Source organism: Peromyscus leucopus, chromosome 15, assembly GCF_004664715.2.
Source record: "Peromyscus leucopus breed LL Stock chromosome 15, UCI_PerLeu_2.1, whole genome shotgun sequence".
NCBI classification, from domain to species: domain Eukaryota; kingdom Metazoa; phylum Chordata; class Mammalia; order Rodentia; family Cricetidae; genus Peromyscus; species Peromyscus leucopus.
Window position 1 is genome coordinate 3298191 of NC_051076.1, and position 20160 is coordinate 3318350.

Consider the following 20160-nt stretch of genomic DNA (forward strand, 5'->3'; position numbering starts at 1 on the left):
CACAGAAATCACTCTTTGAACATGTCTGGCATGAAGTCCTACCAGGTATGGTGTTGCTGATGTTAGCACTCCTCATTATTCAACACAGAGTAAGAGTTTTGCCTTAACCTTATTCTGAATGTTAAATCTGTGTTCTTAATAAGTGTCAAATAAAAATGATATTTAGGAATTCAAAAATTTTAAAACATATGCTTTTCAAAGAACATTTTTGAGATAACACAAATAGAAAAAAATATTTCTGAAGCATAGAATTTATAAAGATTTATCTGTGAGAAATCTTTGTTCTAAATCTCTGTTCTTAATAAGAGTCAAATAAAAATGATATTTAGGGATTCAAAAATTTTAAAACATATGCTTTTCAAAGAACACTTTTGAGACAACACATATAGAAAAAAATATTTCTAAAGCATAGAATTTATAAAGATTTTTACATAATATATGAGTTCTTTTGTTGCTGGAGGGCTTCTCTCCAGGTTCCACCAAGCCCCACAGTCCCACAATCCACATATAAAATAATCACTCAGACACTTATATTACTTATAAACTGTATGGCCATGGCAGGCTTCTTGCTAACTGTTCTTATATCTTAAATTAACCCATTTCTATAAATCTATACCTTGCCACATCGCTTGTGGCTTACCGGCGTCTTTACATGCTGCTTGTCCTGGCAGTGGCTTGCAGTGTCTCCCCCTCGTTCTTCCTGTTCCCTCAATTCTCCTCTTTCTTTGTCCCGCCTATACTTCCTGCCTAGTCACTGGCCAGTATTTTATTTATATAGAGCGATATCCACAGCACTTCCCCTTTTCTTCTTTTTTTAAAAAGGAAGGTTTTAACTTTAACATAGTAAAATTACATATAACAAAACAATTATCGAGCAAGAATTACAGTTACAATATTAAAGAAGATGTCCTATCTATTTTATATTTGTGAGTTTAAGGTTTTATATCTAACTTATCTTTTATCATAACTGAGGAAATTGCACCTATCTAGTCTTCAACCACATCAAAGACCTCAGAAGGATATAATATTACCTGAGAAATGGGAGAAGGATGTAAGCAACTTTCGGGAGTCTTACAGGGTAGACAGAGACAGCTGACAGCCTGGACTGTCATCTAATGTTCCTTTGTAAAGTTGGGGCATCTGTCTTTAGCTCACAGGCCTAGAGTCTCTCTGTCATTTTTTTCAGTGTCCTGTAGAATGTCTGGCAGTTTTCTCTGTAAAGCAGGAACCTGAAGGACCATCTTGTCAAGCAAGCAAGTTTAGTGGTCATCCTTCCATGGGTCTTGCATGTCCAGTTGATCAAGCAGTCCAGGCAAGAACAGTTTTTTGCCCAAATGGCTATCTTTGCCAAGGTGAAGATAAACTCCATATGGAGTGTCTTTGATGCCCATCCTCCTCTCCGAAGTAAATCCAGTGCTACCAGGAGCAGACATGTCTCACTGTCCAGAACGTCTAAATTTTTAAAACATTTTAAATGCCATATTCTGTAGGTCTTTGAAGTGTTTGAAGACTAACTATGTATCTGAAATATATCTATGTATACCTAGAAGACTTATCTAACATACCTATAAATATGATTATCATAGATGACTAATTATTAATCTATTTCTTAATTATCCATTACAATTTTAAATGAGTTACATAAACATAATACCTCAAACAAGAATAGAAATATATATATATACAGGATAACAAAATTAACTTTAAGTTTGTATCAGTAAACTAAAATTTATACCAATGTAAAACATTTTAAGCCGGGCGGTGGTGGCGCACGCCTTTAATCCCAGCACTCGGGAGGCAGAGGCAGGCGGATCTCCGTGAGTTCGAGGCCAGTCTTGGCTACCAAGTGAGTTCCAGGAAAGGCACAAAGCTACAGAAAGAAACCCTGTCTTGAAAAACCAAAAAAAAAAAAAGAAAAGAAAAGTAAAACATTTTAAACATAAACTAAAATCTATACCAATGTAAAACATTTTAAACAAGTTGTTGTTCTTTAAAAGTAGGTTCATTAATCTACCCTTTTTCTTATCATCTCTATATCCTATATATCTATATCATATCCCCTTTTCTTTTTTAAAAAGAGATTGCATTTATAATTAACCTGTTTTAAATAAAAATATTGGTTTTTCTGTGTCCCACACCAGAGGGCTCTTCTGATTTGGTACACAAGAATCTCTTAACCATTTTAAAAAAAAAATGTCTGGGTATAGAGGGGGAGTGAGCCAATTCCACCTCTAAAGTCAGCTTGGTATATTTGGGAATTTGGGCATAGCATCTCTTACTACTTCCTGCTGGAGGGGGGCGCTGTATCTTATGGGAATGCAAAGAAAATTTTAGGCCTATGGGGTAGTCTGTGAGGCTGTATTGTGTGAGCCAGTTGCCTTGAAACCGCTCTGGATGTTGGGTTATCTGGGCCATGGTGTCATCGGAGACCTTTCAGGGGGTCTTGGCTGGTGAAACCTGATATATCTTAATCTGGAACAAATCCATAGCCTCTGGCTTTCTGTGCAAACAAAAGCAGAACCTCTTTTCCAAAGCAACATATCCTTACATCCAAATTTTGAAGTCAAGGTACCTTTAAAATATACATATTGATTTAATTCAACATCTTTTTCAATCAAATGTTTTTTTTTTTTTTTGTAGTTTAAAAACCCCAAAGACAACACAATCCCGATTCTCTGTGTAATATTCATCTTTACGTGGACTTTTTATATTAATTTATCTTTTTTTTTGTCTCTTTTAAGCCTACCTATATTTTAAACACATTGTAAACTATTTTATCTGAATCAGTCTTATTGTGAGCCTATTGCTTTAAACTGCAGCATTCTAAGACTGAAACGGCGCTGTGGCTGCTGGCTCCGCCCACTTCAGCTTCCCAACTTGGCATTTTCCACCAGTTCTGTGAGCCATCAAGTCTCAGAAATAGTGGGTCTACGCTTTTATCAAAGCAGTGTGTAGACCAGAAACCTTTTTTTTTTCTTTAATACTAGTAAAGACTAAATCTACCACACAGCATAATGTGCCCCTGGCAGATGCCTCATTACCGCCATACTGTCGATCAAACACACATGCCAGGAACCCGCCAGTAGTTCAAACCCGCGTTTTGCAGTGTGTAGCTACCCATATGAGACATGAAGCAGGAACCTGGTTTTGGCTCTATTTATAATTGGTTATTAAATATTCTCAGGTTTAAGGTGGGAACTCAAGCCGTTGGGCGCCATTTGTTGCTGGAGGGCTTCTCTCCAGGTTCCACCAAGCCCCGCAGTCCCACAATCCACATATAAAATAATCACTCAGATGTTTATATTACTTATAAACTGTATGGCCATGGCAGGCTTCTTGCTAACTGTTCTTATATCTTAAATTACCCATTTCTGTAAATCTATACCTTTCCACGTTGCTTGTGGCTTACCGGCATCTTTACATGCTGCTTGTCCTGGCGCTGGCTTGCAGTGTCTCCCCCTCCTTCTTCCTGTTCCCTAAATTCTCCTCTCTCCTTGTCCCACCTATACTTCCTGCCTGGTCACTGGCCAGTGTTTTATTTATATAGAGTGATATCCACAGCATGCTTGCTTTCTCTCTTTCTTTCTTTCTTTCTTTCTTTCTTTCTTTCTTCCTTCCTTCCTTCCTTCCTTCCTTCCTTCCTTCCTTCCTCCCTCCCTCCCTCCCTCCCTTCCCTCCCTCCCTCTCTTTCTCTCTCTTTCTTTTCTTTTCTTTTTTTTTGGTTTTTCGAGACAGGGTTTCTCTGTGTAGCTTTGCACCTTTCCTGGAACTCACTTGGTAGCCCAGGCTGGCTTGGAACTCACAGAGATCTGCCCGCCTCTGCCTCCCGAGTGCTGGAATTAAAGGTGTGCACCACCACTGCCCAGCTGAATTCTTATAACTCCAGGGAAAGGACAAATAACTTTAAAATTGGCAAAGGAGGGCCTGAAGAGATGGCTCAATTGTTTAGTGTATAGTCTGCCCTTGCGGAGGACCTGGGTCAGTTCCTGGAGTCTCTTCAGCCTGTATTCCATTGAACTGAGTGATACACGCTCAGGCCTTCACTGGAACTGCATGTACACACACAAGACCACATGTACACATAATTAAAAAAACAAATAGTGGGTTCAAGGCCAGTCTGGTTTGAATAGTGAATTCCAAGCCACCTAGTTCTACATAATGAAGCCCTGTCTCAAAACAAAACAAAGCATAAAACAAGCAAAGGATTAAGCATTTCTTGAAAGAAAATGCACAAATGGACTATAAGAAAAAGATATTTACTCCATATGGTCCTCAAAATGTAACTTATAACCATGCTGAGATACTGTCTCGCCTATGAAAACATTTCTAAAGGGAAGACAGTAGGAAGTGTTGACAAAATTGCAAAGAAATGGAAGTTCCCATACATTTCTGAAGTAGACAACAGGCCAATATGTCTGAAGACTCTAACAACAAATCAATTTATAGATCCCATTAGAGTACCGTGACTCACTGAATCCACTTAGTGCTGCCTATTCACCGGGTATAAGACCATCTATTGAAACATAGGTAACTTATCATGGACTACCTCCCTGAAGAAAATTTACTCTCCTTCCCACAGCAGCCATCAGTTGCCAACAGCTCCTCAGCTAGGTTTGGGACTTCATGAGCTCCTTTGCCATCCATGCTGGGATTTTGGCAGGCTTGATCTTGGGCAGGTCTTATGCACACAGTCACAGCTGCTGTGAGTTCATGTGTGCAGTGTTCCTGTCATGGCCAGAAAACGCTGTGCTTTAGCAGTCAACCACTATCTCTGGCTCTTAGAATCCTTTTTCCATTCTTTCTATGCTGATCCCTGAGCCTTGGGTGTAGAATATGTTATAGGTGTCCTTTTTAAAGCTGACCACCCTATACTTCCTTATTCTTTGGACATTGTCCAGTGGAATCTATGGGTGTAAAGATAAGACCTTACAATGCAGTTTATTGCTATATTTCTTTGGCAAAAGAATATTATTGGAGTCTCCTCTAGGGCATGAACTAGCCAACCTCTGATTTTTGGTGCAGTTAACAGTACCAGGTATGAATTCCTATTTGTGTAGCAGGCCTTAGATCCAATCAGTGATATTATTTTTAATATTTGTGTCAGTATTGCATGACCAGGCATATCTTGCCATGCGAGTGATTATTGTCACTTGCAGAGTTTATAGTTGGGTAAGACAGTTGATGACTTTTCACACATAGTAGGGTACCTAGAACATTCAAGTACCATGAAAGCCAGCCAATAGGGATGAAGCTTCCAGGTTAGTACTGCCTTGATTCCTTCATATTCTATGACTCAAGTGTGTGGTTCCTTCAGCAATAGGGTCTTACCAACAAGTCCTGAAAAGTCACCAAGAGCAATGGTAATAGCCTGTTATGTTTGAGGGGGCATCTATGGGACTCCACTGATTAACAACTCAAGAAGAGGCAGCCTATACCTGACACTGTGGGCTTTTTATTTAATATACTGTGGTATCTGTAAGAAGCATTGTCCCCAGGTAATATGGTAATGCCATTTAAGCTTCTTTTATATGTGTATGTATTTTAAGAATCTTCTATAGTAGTAGGTTTCTATATGACTTTTTCAAAGTTCTTTAGTGTTATTTTGTTGGTTAGTTTTGGTCAGCCTGACACAAACTAGAGACATCTGGGAAGAAGGAATCTCAGTTGAGGAATTGCCTCCATTAGATTGACCTGTGGACATGTGTGTGGGGCATTGTCTTGATTGATGGTTGATGTGGAGAGTCCAGCCCACTATGGATGGTGCCATCCCTGGGCAGGCAGTCCTTAGTTTTATAGGAAAGTTGACTGAGTATGAGCAAGAGAGTGAGCCAGTAAACAGCACTCCTCTGTGGTCTCTGCTTTCCTGACTGCAGGTCCTGGTTGGGTTCCTACCCTGGCTTCTCTCAATGCTGGGCTGTGACATGGAAGTGTAAGCCAATTAAACACTTTCTTTCACCTTAGTTGCTTTTGATCACAGCAGTGGAGACAGACTAGGATAATTATCCCTCTCTACAGTCTTTACCTTCTCATTCTCCACCCTACTTAACCCCTCCTCTTTCATTATTCCCCCTTCTTCCTTCATACCACCTTAGTTAAGATGCCATCAGCTTCAACATTATTATTACTATAAGGTCTTTTTGTCAGCTTTGAACTAATCACAACGATTACTTGTAGTAAATATACAAAGATAAAGTTATCAAACATAACCACTACCAGTGGATCATCAAATTACAAAGGAAAAAAACAAGTGAAAAACAATGGAAACAGACTGGAAATCAATCAGAAAACAAAATTAATATGTACCATTCCTTATCTATAAATAATTTGCTTGAAAAGAAAATTAGTTATATGCTCTATTAAAAAAAATCCCAGTGGCTGAATAAATACAACAATAAGCAACTTCCTACAAAAACTTAAGATATAGCTTTAAAGACACATAATATGAAAGCAAATGAAGGGAAATGATACTCCATGAAAATGTCAAGTGGAATAAATCTGGGTGATCATTAATTATTGGAGAAACTAAGTGGAAAACTATCACAATAGGCAATATCATGGATGTATAACTTTTTCTTGGATAAAGTAAAGAAACAGCTAGCTATTCACACAGGTAAAGAGGGCAATGATAGATCAAAGAAAAGATTCTCAAGTACAGCTTGATGAATCAATGTATTTATCAGTATTACTTGCAGGAGAATGATTGTCACAAAGGCAACTTCATCGCCAAAAAGTCCCACCCTTGGCATGGATAACTCAGGAAAAGCTACACTATTGAAGTATTCCACCTTCCAGTCCATATTCTGTCTCCTCTAAATCCTAGTAACCCTCATGACTGTATGTAGTTGGGGCAGGAGGGAATGGCACCAGTAATTTCAAGTGAGGGTCTTGTGACCCTTCCTTTTCCTTCCATAAATGCATGCTGACCTAGCTGTGAGCTATATTTTCTGTTTATTTCTGCAGGCCAAGTTCTCCTATAGATTACAACAATTAATTGTTGGTGATGGTCATGTTAAGCTCAGAGGAACTAGATGCACTCTAGGCATAGAATGGTAAATGGTTAATTGAGTAAAAGGATGGAACAATTAAAAATGCATATTCACATCAGAGCACATAAATTTGTAAAGCAAATATTAACAGAAATGAAGGATGAAATTGAAAGCAATACCATATTAGTACGGGACTTCAATACTCCACTTTCAACAATAGATAGATCATTATTGGTTAAAATATTAAGGCAACTCCATGTAGTTAAAAGGGAGGTTTATTTTGTGGGGTAACTTACAAGTGAAGAGATAGGTTACAGGGTCTGGGAAAGGTGTAGCACAGTCCTGCAGTGTTCTCTGGAAAACTGCTCGGTCTATCTCCAGCATCCAGGGTCCAGGAACCAAGAGAGCCAGCCCATTCTGATCCCCGGTCTTCAAGGGTCCTCTCTCGACTCCGCCTTGTAGGCGTGACAGTTATAGAAGCCTCAGTGGGGGTGGTCCTTCCAGATCAAAGCTGGAACAGCTACCCACTACAGATCATTCATCAAACTCAATAAAAAAGGAGCAGTTATAAATGAAACAGCCCATCAAATAACAGAAGCTTTATTCTTCTCAAGTGTACATAGAACATTTTATAAAACATGTAAAAAATTAGGCCACTGCCATGAATATACTGTGTTAGAAAAAGATTAATTCATTTCTGTCTCTTCATAATATCAGAACTTATTGAGTAACAATGAATTCACTAGGTATTTATCATGGTTTCAATGGCAATAGCTTACCATTACCAGATAGTACTTCTTTTTTTGGTGACTCTGGCTGAGGCAAATACAAAGTTTTTTGTTAAAACATTCTTAATTACTAATATTAACTTTCAGGTTATGCATTACACACACACCACTCTCTGTGTATGTGTTAGGGATACTATTGCTGTGATGAAATACCCTGACCAAACCAACTTGGGGAGGAAAGGGTTTATTTGATTTATGCTTCCAAATCACTGTTCATGTTGAAGGAAGTCAGGACAGGAACTCAGAAGAGGCAGTAACCTGAAGGTAGGAGCTGATTCAGAGGCTATGGAAGAGTACTGCTTATGGCTTCCTTACAGTTTCAGAGGTTAGTCCTTTATCATCATGGTGGGGAGCATGGCTTGGAGCAGTAAGTGGGAGCTGCATCCTGATCGCTAGACAGACAGATAGACAGACAGACAGATAGGCTGGGCCTGGTGTGGGGGCTTTTGAAACCTCAAAGCCCACCCCGAGTAACATGTTTCCTCCAATTAGACCACATCTCCTAATCCTTTTAATCCTTCTCAAGTCCTGCCAGTCCCTGATGGCTAAGCATTCAAATATATGAAACTTTGGGTCCATTCTTTTTCAAACAACCAATGTGTGTGTGTGTGTGTGTGTGTGTGTGTGTGTGTGTGTGTGTGAGAGAGAGAGAGAGAGAGAGAGAGAGAGAGAGAGAGAGAGACCACAAAGAGTTAGAGAGGAGTTTCAGAGAAACCAAAGCTAGGAAACCAGATGGCACAGTCTTTGCATTGATAATGAATCCTGAATCTGTGAGAAAGAAGCTGAAGAGGCTGTGATGATCTGAGTTGGCATTACAGATACATGTTTGAGAGCAAAGCTATATAGTTGAATGTAGCTGAAGAGGCAAGAGATAAATACTTAGATAAATTCCAATTACTTACCACAACCTTCCAACAAAGGAAACCTTAGGACCTGTGGGCTTCACCGCTGGATTCTAATTTGTGTTATAAGGCCAATATTATGCTAATACCAAACCAGCCTTGACAACAGAAGAAAATTGCTGGCCAGTATCCTTAATAAACATGTTATAAACATTCATTCTTTACAAATTACTATCAGACAGAATTCACAAGTGCATACACTGGGGTGAGTGGGATGAATCTCCAACATCCATGTAAAATGGATGCCTATAATCCCAGCACTAGGAGAATGAGAGAAAGACAGATCCTAAGGGCTTGCTGGCCAGCCAGCCTAGCCAAACGAGTGAGTTTTCAGCTCAGTGAGAGATTTTTCTCTCAAGACAATGGACTGAGAGTGATAGAGGAAGATGCCTGGTATCCTGCCCTGAGCTCCTCTTGTACACACATATGAGCACATTATCACACAGACCCCATGTATGCTCATACAACATACACACTGTCATACATCATGATTAAGTGGAATTTATCCCTGAAATGCAAGCTTCACTTGACAGTGTACAAACAAAATGTGATATATCACACTGACAGAATGAGGTGTAAAAGCATAGTCATTGCTAGAAGAAGAAAAGACTTTTGAAAAACAATTCAAATTTTCCATCACTAGAAAAGTTCTCTAAAAATTAGTCATAGAAGGATTATAGTTTCATGTCATATATTTTCCACATATGACAAGCCTACAACTAACATTGTATTCAGTGGAGAAAGGCAGTCTTTTCTATAAGATTAGGAGCACAAAGGCATTTTCACCATTCTTAAATGAAAATGTGCCCTGTCCTGTCTCTGTACAACTACCTACTTCTCTATGGATCTCCCTGATTTTGGACATCCTCAAATGTCCAACAATAGGTAAATGGTTAGATGAATGATGGTGCATCCATGTGATGGACTCTATAACAAAAAGGACTGCTTGATAAATCTCCAGGATTGTGCTGAATAGAAAGCTAATTGTATATGGTTACATTCTATATGAATCTTTATATAATTTTTTAAAAATTATGTAATTATAGAAATGATTACCAGCAATAAGAATGTGCAAGAAAAATCAGGAATGGGAAGACACAAAGGGAATGTCACAGTAAATAGAGAGAACAAGAGATCTTGTGTCTATTTTAGTTCTTGCTGTGGTAGAAAATACATAAGCCTACCTGTAAAATTGTGTCAAAGTCTCTTTCCCACTGGTTGGTGGTGGCACATGACTTTTGTCCCAGCATTTGGATGTCAAGGCCAGCCTGGACTACAGAATGAGTTCCAGGAAAGCCAGAAAAAAAAAAAGAAAAAAAAACATAGAAAAACCTTGTCTTGAAAAACCAAAAGCACAAAAAAGAAAAAAGAAAAAAGAAGAAGAAGAAGGTATGTGGGGGGGGGGACCAGAAAAGGTCTCTTTCCCATAGGAAAATGAGCAAATGGAATTTAAATGTAAACATAAAACACAGCCCTTTACAGTTGTACTTCCCAAAATGACATGTTTATGTATAAAACAAAGTAGGTATAAGAGTTAAGTTACTGTGAAATAATTGTCATGAATTGTTTTAATTTTATGACATACTAGACAGTTTGTAGCATGTTAATTGAGTATTGCTGACTTTAATCAAGTAGGAAAATTTGGATCAACTTTGGTCAGATTGGAGTCCCTTGATTCTAGGTTAATGAATCTTGCCCTTATCTAGGCATTCACATTAATGCTTTCACAGTATAACTTAATTCATTCATATTAGTATAATACACACATACACATGACATTTACTTTGCCCTCAGGAAGCTTGTAATATTTTTAAAATAAGACTTATAGGAAATAACTATACATTTGTATAAACAAAGTACAGATTGTATGATAAGATAATGAAAAGAAAAATCTCATTTAGTTGCGAAGCATGAAGATGAAAATCAAAAAGTCCAAAGAGGAATGTAAGATTTGAGAACTCATGGTCTTTGACAAGAAAAAAAAAATGTCCTAAAGCTTCCAAGGTAGTAATCTCTGGGAAGCAGCAATTTAAGTAGGCAATTACTTATGGATTAATTAACATTCTTTATCCTGTGTGTAGATACCGCCTCATTGGTTCCTCCTCTGCTGTATGTGATATCTCAGATCAAAATGTTGCTTGGGATAAAGAGACACCTACTTGTCAGAGTAAGTTGAAATTTTTATTTCTGTTACCTTGACTCATGTACTTCATATTTTCTCTGGAATTATATGTATATTTTTGGAGGGCTGAGATTGAACCCAGGGCCTCATGCCTTTTAGGAAGCTGTAAACATAAAGCCCTATAAGGGATTTTTTAAATCTTTATTAAAATCGCTTTCATATAATCTGTTCTTCAAGTAAATGAAGATGTTCTGGCTGGTGTCAACTTGACATGAGTCAGAGTCATTTGAGAATAAAGGACTTTCAATTGAGAAAATGCTTCTATCAGATCTGGCTATAGGTAAGCCTGTATGGCATTTTCTTAATTATGTGGGTGGGCTTAGCCCATTGTGGGAAGTGTCAGGCCTGGGCTGATGGTCCTGGGTTCTGTAAAAAAGCCAGCTGAGGAAGCCATGAGGAATATAACCAGCACCCCTCCATGGCCTCTGCATCAGCTCCTGCCTTCTGGTTCCTTCCCAAACTGAGTTACTGCCTTGGTTTCTCTCACTAGACTATGTTTCTGGATATGTAAGCCAAATAAACTCTCCTCCCCAAGTTGCTTTTGGTCATGATTTTTCATCACAGTAATAGGAACCCTAAGATAGAAGACAACTGCAACTTCCTTTGAGTTCTCCTTTGTCCTGGGTGTTCCTTTTCTTTTCTTTCTTTCTTTCTTTCTTTCTTTCTTTCTTTCTTTCTTTTTTCTTTTTTTTTTTTTCTTTTTTTTTTCTTTCTTTCTTTGTTTCTTTCTTTCTCTCTCTCTCTCTCTTTCTTTCTTTCTTTCTTTTTTTTGTGATATTTGCCTTCTTGAGCCTGGCTTATTTCCTTTAACAAGATGATGCCCAGTTCCATCTGTCTTCCTGAAAATGAAACCATATTCCCCATGAATGAATTAAACTCAGATGTGAATATATAACCTGAAGAAAGTGCAGAAAGCATGAAAATCGTAAGAGGACCATGGCTAGGGGGAGCACTAGAGAGAGTAATAACATAAATTAAGTAATATCATAGGGCCTGGTACTAGCCGAAATTTCAGACTTCTGTGATGGTTTTGGACTGTGTCTCCTATGGATAAATGGAACTACTTGATAGCTTTCTCATATAAGGAATAGAAATTAGTCATCCTTGAAGGAAATTCTTGTTCTGCTTTCCCCCAGCTTCTTTGTTGTGCTTGTTCCAGATATCTGACTCATACAACCACCCCTTGGTGACCACTTTTCTATGGAACAGCTAGATAAAAGATACTGAATGGCTCCTAACTCCCACATCTTACAGTAGTTTCACTCACATGCATATCCTCTTAGAATTCGTGCCTACTTTGACTGAGCACACTTGTAGATGTAACCAACGGTCTTATTAAATAAGAAACACAGAACCAATGCAAAGAAGAAAGCCAAGAGGTCAGAGCTAAGAGCTAAAACCTTACCCTTCCTCCTGCGGTGGTCCTACCTCTCCGAACCAGAACCACTTCTTGTGTGTCTGTCTTTTTATCGTGTTTCTGTTTTGCCTTCTCATTGGTTGTAAACCCAACCACATGACCGCCTCGTCACGGCCTGTCTGTATAGACCTCCAGGTTTTCTATGATTGGTATTGAGATTAAAGGCATGTGTATCCAATACTGGCTGTATCCCTAAACACAGAAACTTACCTAGCTCTTCTAACCAAGTGCTGGGATAACAAACGTACCCCACCACTGCCCTGCTTTCCTATGGCTTGCTAATAGCTCTGACACATGGGCAACTTTAGTTATTAACATACAAATAACATTTGAATACAAATAAAATATCACCATACACACTAGTTAATGGAAACTTGCCTGACCAACACTGGGATTCCAATAGAGATTTGTCCCTTAGGTCACTCTGGGGCCTTCTCCTCACACTGACTGGCCTCTGTTTTACTTCATGTGTTTCATGTACCCTCAGAGCATACAGAAAATACAAATATTTTTGTCTTGTTCCTGTAATCATTGAATACTGTAATCATTGAATATTGTAAATTAACATATACCCTGCTGGGCAGTGGTGGCACACGCCTTTAATCCCAGCACTCAGGAGGCAGAGCCAGGCTAGGATCTCTGTTAATAGATCCCAAAAGGTTTCTGTTAGTAACAGAATGTTAATTAAGACACATAGGTAGGGAAGGAATGGCTGTTCTGGAAGGCTAGAACTAGCCCAAGATAGGTAATTAGCCTCTGGACCTACAACATCCTGATCTCTCTAGTATTGAAGTTTTAATCAGCCCCAACCAGTCTCTGCACACACAGCTTCTTTTCAGGAATTTCTCCTCACAAAGTTTCTAGATTAACAAAACAAAAGAAAATAATCAAGGTGCTTTTAAAATACATTGATGGAAACATTAAGTAGGTGGGCTGAAGTAAAGCTGAGAAACCTGCTAGACCTCAGATGCTGCCTGATGGTATTCCTAGACTTCTGATTAGTAGAATCCAGGGTTATGTTAATATATCCAAAATATGTCTTTTCCTGTTAGTCACAGAATATTAGGTCTGACACAGAAGTAGACAAGGAGTGGCTATTTAGAGTACTAAAGGTAGCCCGAGATGAATTGTTAATTAGTGTCTGAATCTGCAAAATCATGAGGAACAGCCTTCTTCCACCCCAACCCCTTACTTACCCTGATATATAATTAGCCAAGAGAGGGAGACGATACTTGGTACAGAAGTAATCTCCAGAGAACCACCTTGTTCTCTCCAGCAGTAAGGTCTTCTTCAGACCACCTTGTAGGACCAGAGCTGAGACACTGATCAATGAAAGGAGACTATACCTAGAGCAGGTAGTACTGCTTAATCATAAGTAACTCTTGTCCTTTGTCCCAATTCTTCCTCTATATGCTCCTGTCAATACCCAGAAGACAGGCTTTGGGGTCAGTGAGCATCCTTTTCTCCTCCTTTTTCCTGTGTGTTCTCTTTGAATAACTCTCCCTTCTCTGCTTTTTGCCATCTCTTTAAATGGCTTCCGGGGGACCAGTGGCCAAAACTAGACTATTAGGTCTGCTAGAGCCCTGCTATAACAACAAAGCAGACTGAATTACAGAGAAACCGTGATTGAAGTTCCGAGGGATGAGCAAGGTTAGAGAGACTCTCTTTGAATGGTTAACATGCTTGCAAGTGACTCAATATAAAGGAGACAAACACAAAATTAATGAAGTCAGTTGCTTATCACTGTAATGAAATAATTGCAACAACTGCCTTGTATGATAAAGTATGTATTTCAGCTGACAATTTTGAAGGGTCTATTCCCTAATTTTGTAGTTCTATTGCTCTGGGCCTCTACTGAGGCAAAACCTCAGGGCAGGGGCATGTGGAAGTGATGAGCCAAAGCAGAGGGAGGAAGAGTCAGGGTCCCACATTTTCTCAAGTTCACATCCTCAGTGACCTAAGCATTTCCCAGGAGGCCAGCTTCTTAAAAGTTCCACTGCATTCATGCCACCCGGGATACCAAGCCTTTAGTGCTTGGTTTCTGAGAAAAATTTACCCATATTTAAAACACAGCAATAACCCACACTCTTCAGAGAACACATTTCTTTTTTCTGCAAGGCTCTAGGACACTGCCCAAATGGCACTATTTTGATTCAGTATCATGATTTTAATATTTCTTGGCCATCTACAGTACTTGAAGAGTTCCAGCCTTGGAAATAGCAGCTATCAGTCAACCCTGATTCTAAGAGTATGGTTCTTTACAAGATATTACCAGGACTTCCTTGTTTAGGAATCTCTGGACTCCAGTTTTTGTCCCTTGATTTGGTAAGCCCATCACAAGTTCAGTAGACTCTTGGTTCCCTACTATTGGTTCGGCTCCCCCTTCTCCATGGAACAGCAGCCCAGTGCCAAACACTTTCTTCATTTTAAGTATATTTAGGTTTTTTAGTGAATTATGTCATAAAAACCCATCTCATAATAAACTTGAGAGTTTTGTCTTTTACATGTCTCAAAGTACTTGAAATTATATTTGGAAGTGTGTATTACGTGAAAATTTGAAAGAACTTATTTGTGATTTTTTTTTTATATTCTTAAAAGTTCTTGGTCAAATTCAGCATCTTACATATTTTTGAATGAATATTAATGGTCTGTATTTTCACTTATCCATTACATTTTCAAATGCTTAGTATATAGTAATCTACAGTTTCACCAATTTTCTTACATACTTGCAGGAATTCAAAATATGTTTCGTACTATCCATTTGTGTTTCATTCACCACTTATTCTTTCTTAGTGAATGTTTTTTTTTAATCTTCCTTTCAGTTAACAACAAATTTGCAAATTAATAGGCAAGAAGAAAAATCTGGAAACTGATATAAACTCTGTAATATAATCAAAGAGCTATTTCAAATGAAAAAGTCGATTGTACTTGTAACTGCATGTGTTTATAAGAAATAGGTAGGAAAGACAGAGCAAATGTTACTGTGTGCACCTGAATAGCAATATTTTAAAACTCATCTACAAGTCAATAAATAAAATGCTTTTAATGAACATTTGTATTCATTTATAATGAGTATAAATATTTCAATTCAGTGATTCATTAGATTTGCCCTATCATTATTTAAATAAAATTTAATCTGCTTTCTTCACCCAGTAATTTCTTGTGAGGAACCCCCCTCCATTGCCAATGGAGGTTTACGTACTACCAGAGAAGATTATCATTATGGAACGGTGGTTACCTATCACTGCAGATCTGATGCGAGAGGGAAGAAGCTCTTTAACCTGGTGGGTGAGGCATCCTTACACTGTACCAGCAATGAAGAGAAAGTTGGAGTCTGGAGTGGCCCTCCTCCTCAGTGCATTGAACTCAATAAATGTACACCTCCTCATGTTGAAAATGCATTCATAGTGTCAGAAAACAAAAGCTTGTTTTCCTTAAGGGATATTGTGGAGTTTAAATGTCAGCCTGGCTTTAGCATGGAAGGAGCCAGTAGTGTGCAGTGTCATGACCTAAACAAATGGGAGCCAGAGTTACCAACCTGCTTCAAGGGTAAGTCTGACCAGGGCTTGGGGAGCCTGCAATGCCATGGGGTGTTGGAGGACCAGAGTTAAGGGTTGGTTCTGGAAGAGGGCATAAGATGAACAGGGTGGATAAATAAATTTTCTTGGGAGGGAATATGAAATCAAGAAGGGACATGTGTTTGTGTGAGTGTTTGTGCACACTTTCAAGCACATCCGTTCAAACTGAGGAGGAGCTGAATATGAACAAGGAATGTGATACATCCTGGGCGTTCTCATACACAGAAGTTCTTTACATGTATTGCCATCTCCAGCCCGTATCAGTTATTCACATGTATAATACTTACTAATATGTAATGTGTGGTCCATGGCTAATCATATTAAATGGATGCATATTTAACTCCTAAAATGAAGCTATGGGGTAGTTACCATTCCTTCCATATTGAGGCTTAGGGGTTAATGTTCTAAGACAATATACATAGTAACTTGCAGAGCAAAGATTAGAATCCAAGGTTGCCCATCTGGCAGATTCTAAAAGAAAGAAGGCTTTCCTATTGATAATGGGATATAAAATGTTAGAAGGACAGGAAGAATAAAAGGAGGAAAACAATGTTGCCAAAGATCAAGGAGCTACTGTTACTACAGGAGTAGAGCTGACACAGCTGGTCCCGTGATGGTTGACACTGTCACGCTCTGTCATGGCTGACACAGCCAGACCCTGCCACTGCTTCCAGGATAGAGCCAGTCCTTGCTGGTCATTAGTGTTGCTAGAATTTGAGTGGCTGTTGCTCACTTGAGAGTCACCAAGATTGCCTCAACTGATGCTGTCCCTGGATGCATAAAGGTGTCTGTCACATCTTGCCTTTTATAATGATATATATCTTCCAGGTGGCAGAACTTAATTAAAGCCTCTAGAGCATAGACCCCTTTGGCAAAACCTCTATCTCCAGAAATATTTACATTATGATTCAGTAACAGTAGCAAAATTACAGTTATGAAGTAGCAATGAAGATAATTTTATGGCTGGGGATCACCACAATATAGGAACTGTATTAAAAGATCACAGCATTGCGAAGGTTGGGAACCACTGTCTTAGAGCAAAGAACTTGTAGTTTTCATGTTTCTACCCATAACAAACAATTAAAAGGCAATAAATAGCATAAGACTGGGAATCATTAGAAATTTAATCAGCCTAGTCTTTAAATATCACAGCTCAATGTATTAGTCAAGGGAAGCTCTTGAAAGATGAGCCCTCAAAACAAGTATTATAATATCAAAAATATTTGGAAATTCTCATGGAAATCATTCATTCTAGACCAATACCCCATGTTTTACTAGAGAAGTCTAAAGTTCAGAGAGGAGAACTGAGTTGATATGTGGTTTTGGATTTTGTTTAGTGTGTTTGTGTGTGTGTGTGTGTGTGTGTGTGTGTGTGTGTGTGTGTGATTTTTCCCCTCATTTTGCAGCTTTAAGTAATTGTGTTAAGACTCACATGCATCCTCACTCCCTGAGTTCAAAACAATGGGCTTAAAGAGAAGCTGGACCTAGGACTGTTAGAATATTCAATGTATAGTCCATAGTTCTCATTATGATAACTGGAGGTTTTTTAAAAGATTTTGCTCAATGGCTATCCAACTGTCTTCTCAATGGAATGAAATGAGTGACAAGAGCACCAGCTGTGTAGTGAGCAAAGTGCGGTAGTTCTCTAGTGAAGTGGGATTCAAAGATCAGAACAGAATCTGTTAGCACCATTGTGGTTGCCCACTGGGAAATATGTTAGAAAATTTAGGTTCTCCTTATTGCCTAAAATGTGAAACTTAAAGTTGGTGATGCCTTTCTAGAAAGGTAGTATGGGAATCTGAAATAAATAATCAGTCTTTAATTTTGTGTAGGGTCAGTAGAAATTGGAAGTGTAGCTGAGCAGTGGTGGTGCACACCTTTAATCCCAGTGGATCTCTGAGTTTGAACCTAGCCTGGTCAACAGAGCTAGTTCAGGATAGGCAAGGCTACACAAAGAAACCCTGTTTGGAAAAACAAAACAAAAAAGAAATTGGGAGTGTTATGACCTTAGTGTACATCTTAGAGAGAAAACAATAAACTCAAGATTCATCAGGTGTAGTCACAGTGTCTGAATTGTATTGTCACATTTGACAGAAAGGTTGTTTATTTTGTCCTATATAATAAAGCTATTCTGTTTTTCTTCTTTCTTTTTCCACATAGTTGTGATCCTCTTGGCATCTGTGATCCAGCTTACCATTGAGAGAAATGTTTTCCACACCATGAGACTTTTTCCCCCTTAATATGTCAGCTGCCCTCAGAAATCCAACACTAGGAGTATACCCCCAAACAAAGATGATTTTTTTCCCGCCCAAGCAGAAACTGCTTTACCGCTGTGAGCCAGGCTACACTCTCCATGGAGCTGTTTCTCTGCACTTCAGAGTCCTGTGGCTCCTGCATATGCAGATCTCTAGGCTGTCATCTGGCTTGACATATATGACTTGTGTTTTTTTCTCCACACATTGCTATTATTTCTGTTTGGCTCTTTTTCTCCAGTGAAATCCTGTGGTCCTTTCCTGGAACATCTTCCTAATGGACGTGTGCTATTTCCACTAAATCTTCAACTTGGAGCCAAAGTGTCCTTTGTTTGTAATCCAGGGTGAGTGTGAGCAGGCTTGATCTGCTGGACATTAAAACTAAGTCTGAGCTTATCCAAAATGGGAAAGAAACAACTTCTGATGCTGTATATAAGAAAGAGTGGTGACTTGTAGAATTGATAAAAGGAGATATGAAGGAAACCTACTGGTTTTAAATATACAGGTAATGCACTAAGTGAAAAAATCATTTTCTAAATAGAAAATAACACTAGTGATTTTGAGAAAATTTATATGTTACAAAAGCTTATACAAATAACAATACATGCCGGGCGGTGGTGGCGCACGCCTTTAATCCCAGCACTCGGGAGGCAGAGCCAGGTGGATCTCTGTGAATTCGAGGCCAGCCTGGTCTACAGAGTGAGTTCCAGGAAAGGCACAAAGCTACACAGAGAAACCCTATCTCGAAAAACCAAAAAAAAAAAAAAAAACAAAAAACAAATAACAATACATTTAGCAATGTTTTAGGGAAAAAATTAATACCTCATTAATAGAATTTAAAAGAGAAACAAAAATAAGGGGCAGCTTTTTAAAGCCCACTGGTGTGTCACTGAATCAGCAATGGGCTCTGGGCTCTGAGTTGGGACCATGGTGTCTGATGTTAATATTTTAGGTGAGGTCATAAACCTTCTTCACAGCAGACACGCTTCTGTGAAACTACCAGTCACGGACAACAAAGAACCTGCCCTCCAGTGCTTCACAGAATCTTTGGCAGGCACCAAATACTAGGGCCAAATAAGATTTAGGAGGGCATAAGGGTCTAAACATCCTTTGAGAATTTTAAATGACTTCATACAAAAGTTGGCTCCTCTCCTCTTCCCATTTTTCTCTCCAGTCCCGGTGCTTTAAAAGGAAAAACAAACAACAACAAAAAGCCCACCACCACGAAGAACAAAACACTAATAAATTTTTAGTCTGTTACAGGCCATAGACATGTACTTCATAAGTCATCTGCTTCTCTGAATTACTTACAAAAGTGTAACTTATTCTTCAGTAGCTTAGCATGCTGTTGTGAGCTTCCTAGATAACAATCGCAGAAACTGAGACATAAGAACAATCTCTATTTCCTACCAGTTAACTCGGCTTTCCCAGTGACAGTGTCAGCAAGGTGTTCATTAGCAGTCTGGGTTTGCAGTTGTGACAGTGAGCAGCGCCAGGTTCCTTTTAGCTTGATCAGTGCTTTTGAGTAAAGGTCCAGGATCTGGCTGTGCCCTCACTACTTTCTTTAGTTTAAGCTGGGACTTTATATTGCAGTTCAGTTTTACCCACCTGCTGGAAGCTGTGGTAGTTGAGTAGCTTAGCATCTGCACACCCCTTCCACCTCCTGGTTCCATTTCCTCAAAGTCCTCGATGCTTTTTTGGCTAGACCTGGGAACTGAGTATTACTTTGACCAAAACTTTTTACATTCCACTACCATTTTCTTCCTTAGGTTTCAATTAAAAGGCAATTCTGCTAGTCATTGTGTTCTGTCTGGAAGGGACAGTGTTTGGGATAGCCATGTTCCTGTGTGTGAAAGTGAGTATATATAGTGATACTTTAATCTAGTTGCTCTCTCTAACTTCTTATATTTTTACCCACACCCTCCCTTTTAGAATTTCTTCTATATTCTAGTTTGACTTATTGACAGAAGTTGATTACTTTCATAAAAGTTTGTTTTGGCCGGGCGGCTTGGCGCACGCCTTTAATCCCAGCACTCGGAAGGCAGAGGCAGGCGG

The 20160-nt window shown here is 38.9% G+C and overlaps 1 protein-coding gene across 5 annotated transcripts in view; it reads left to right on the forward strand.

Annotated features, from left to right (window-relative positions):
• The window catches only part of Cr1l (complement C3b/C4b receptor 1 like), a 66383-nt gene that overhangs the window by 12214 nt on the left and 34009 nt on the right, over positions 1 to 20160 (forward strand). For all 5 annotated transcript variants that reach the window (XM_037211106.1, XM_037211107.1, XM_037211105.1 and 2 more), the window contains exons 4-7: positions 10758 to 10843; positions 15429 to 15824; positions 18347 to 18449; positions 19875 to 19960. In XM_037211106.1, the coding sequence (XP_037067001.1) occupies positions 10758 to 10843; positions 15429 to 15824; positions 18347 to 18449; positions 19875 to 19960 (671 nt within the window). The remainder of the gene's footprint in view (positions 1 to 10757; positions 10844 to 15428; positions 15825 to 18346; positions 18450 to 19874; positions 19961 to 20160) is intronic.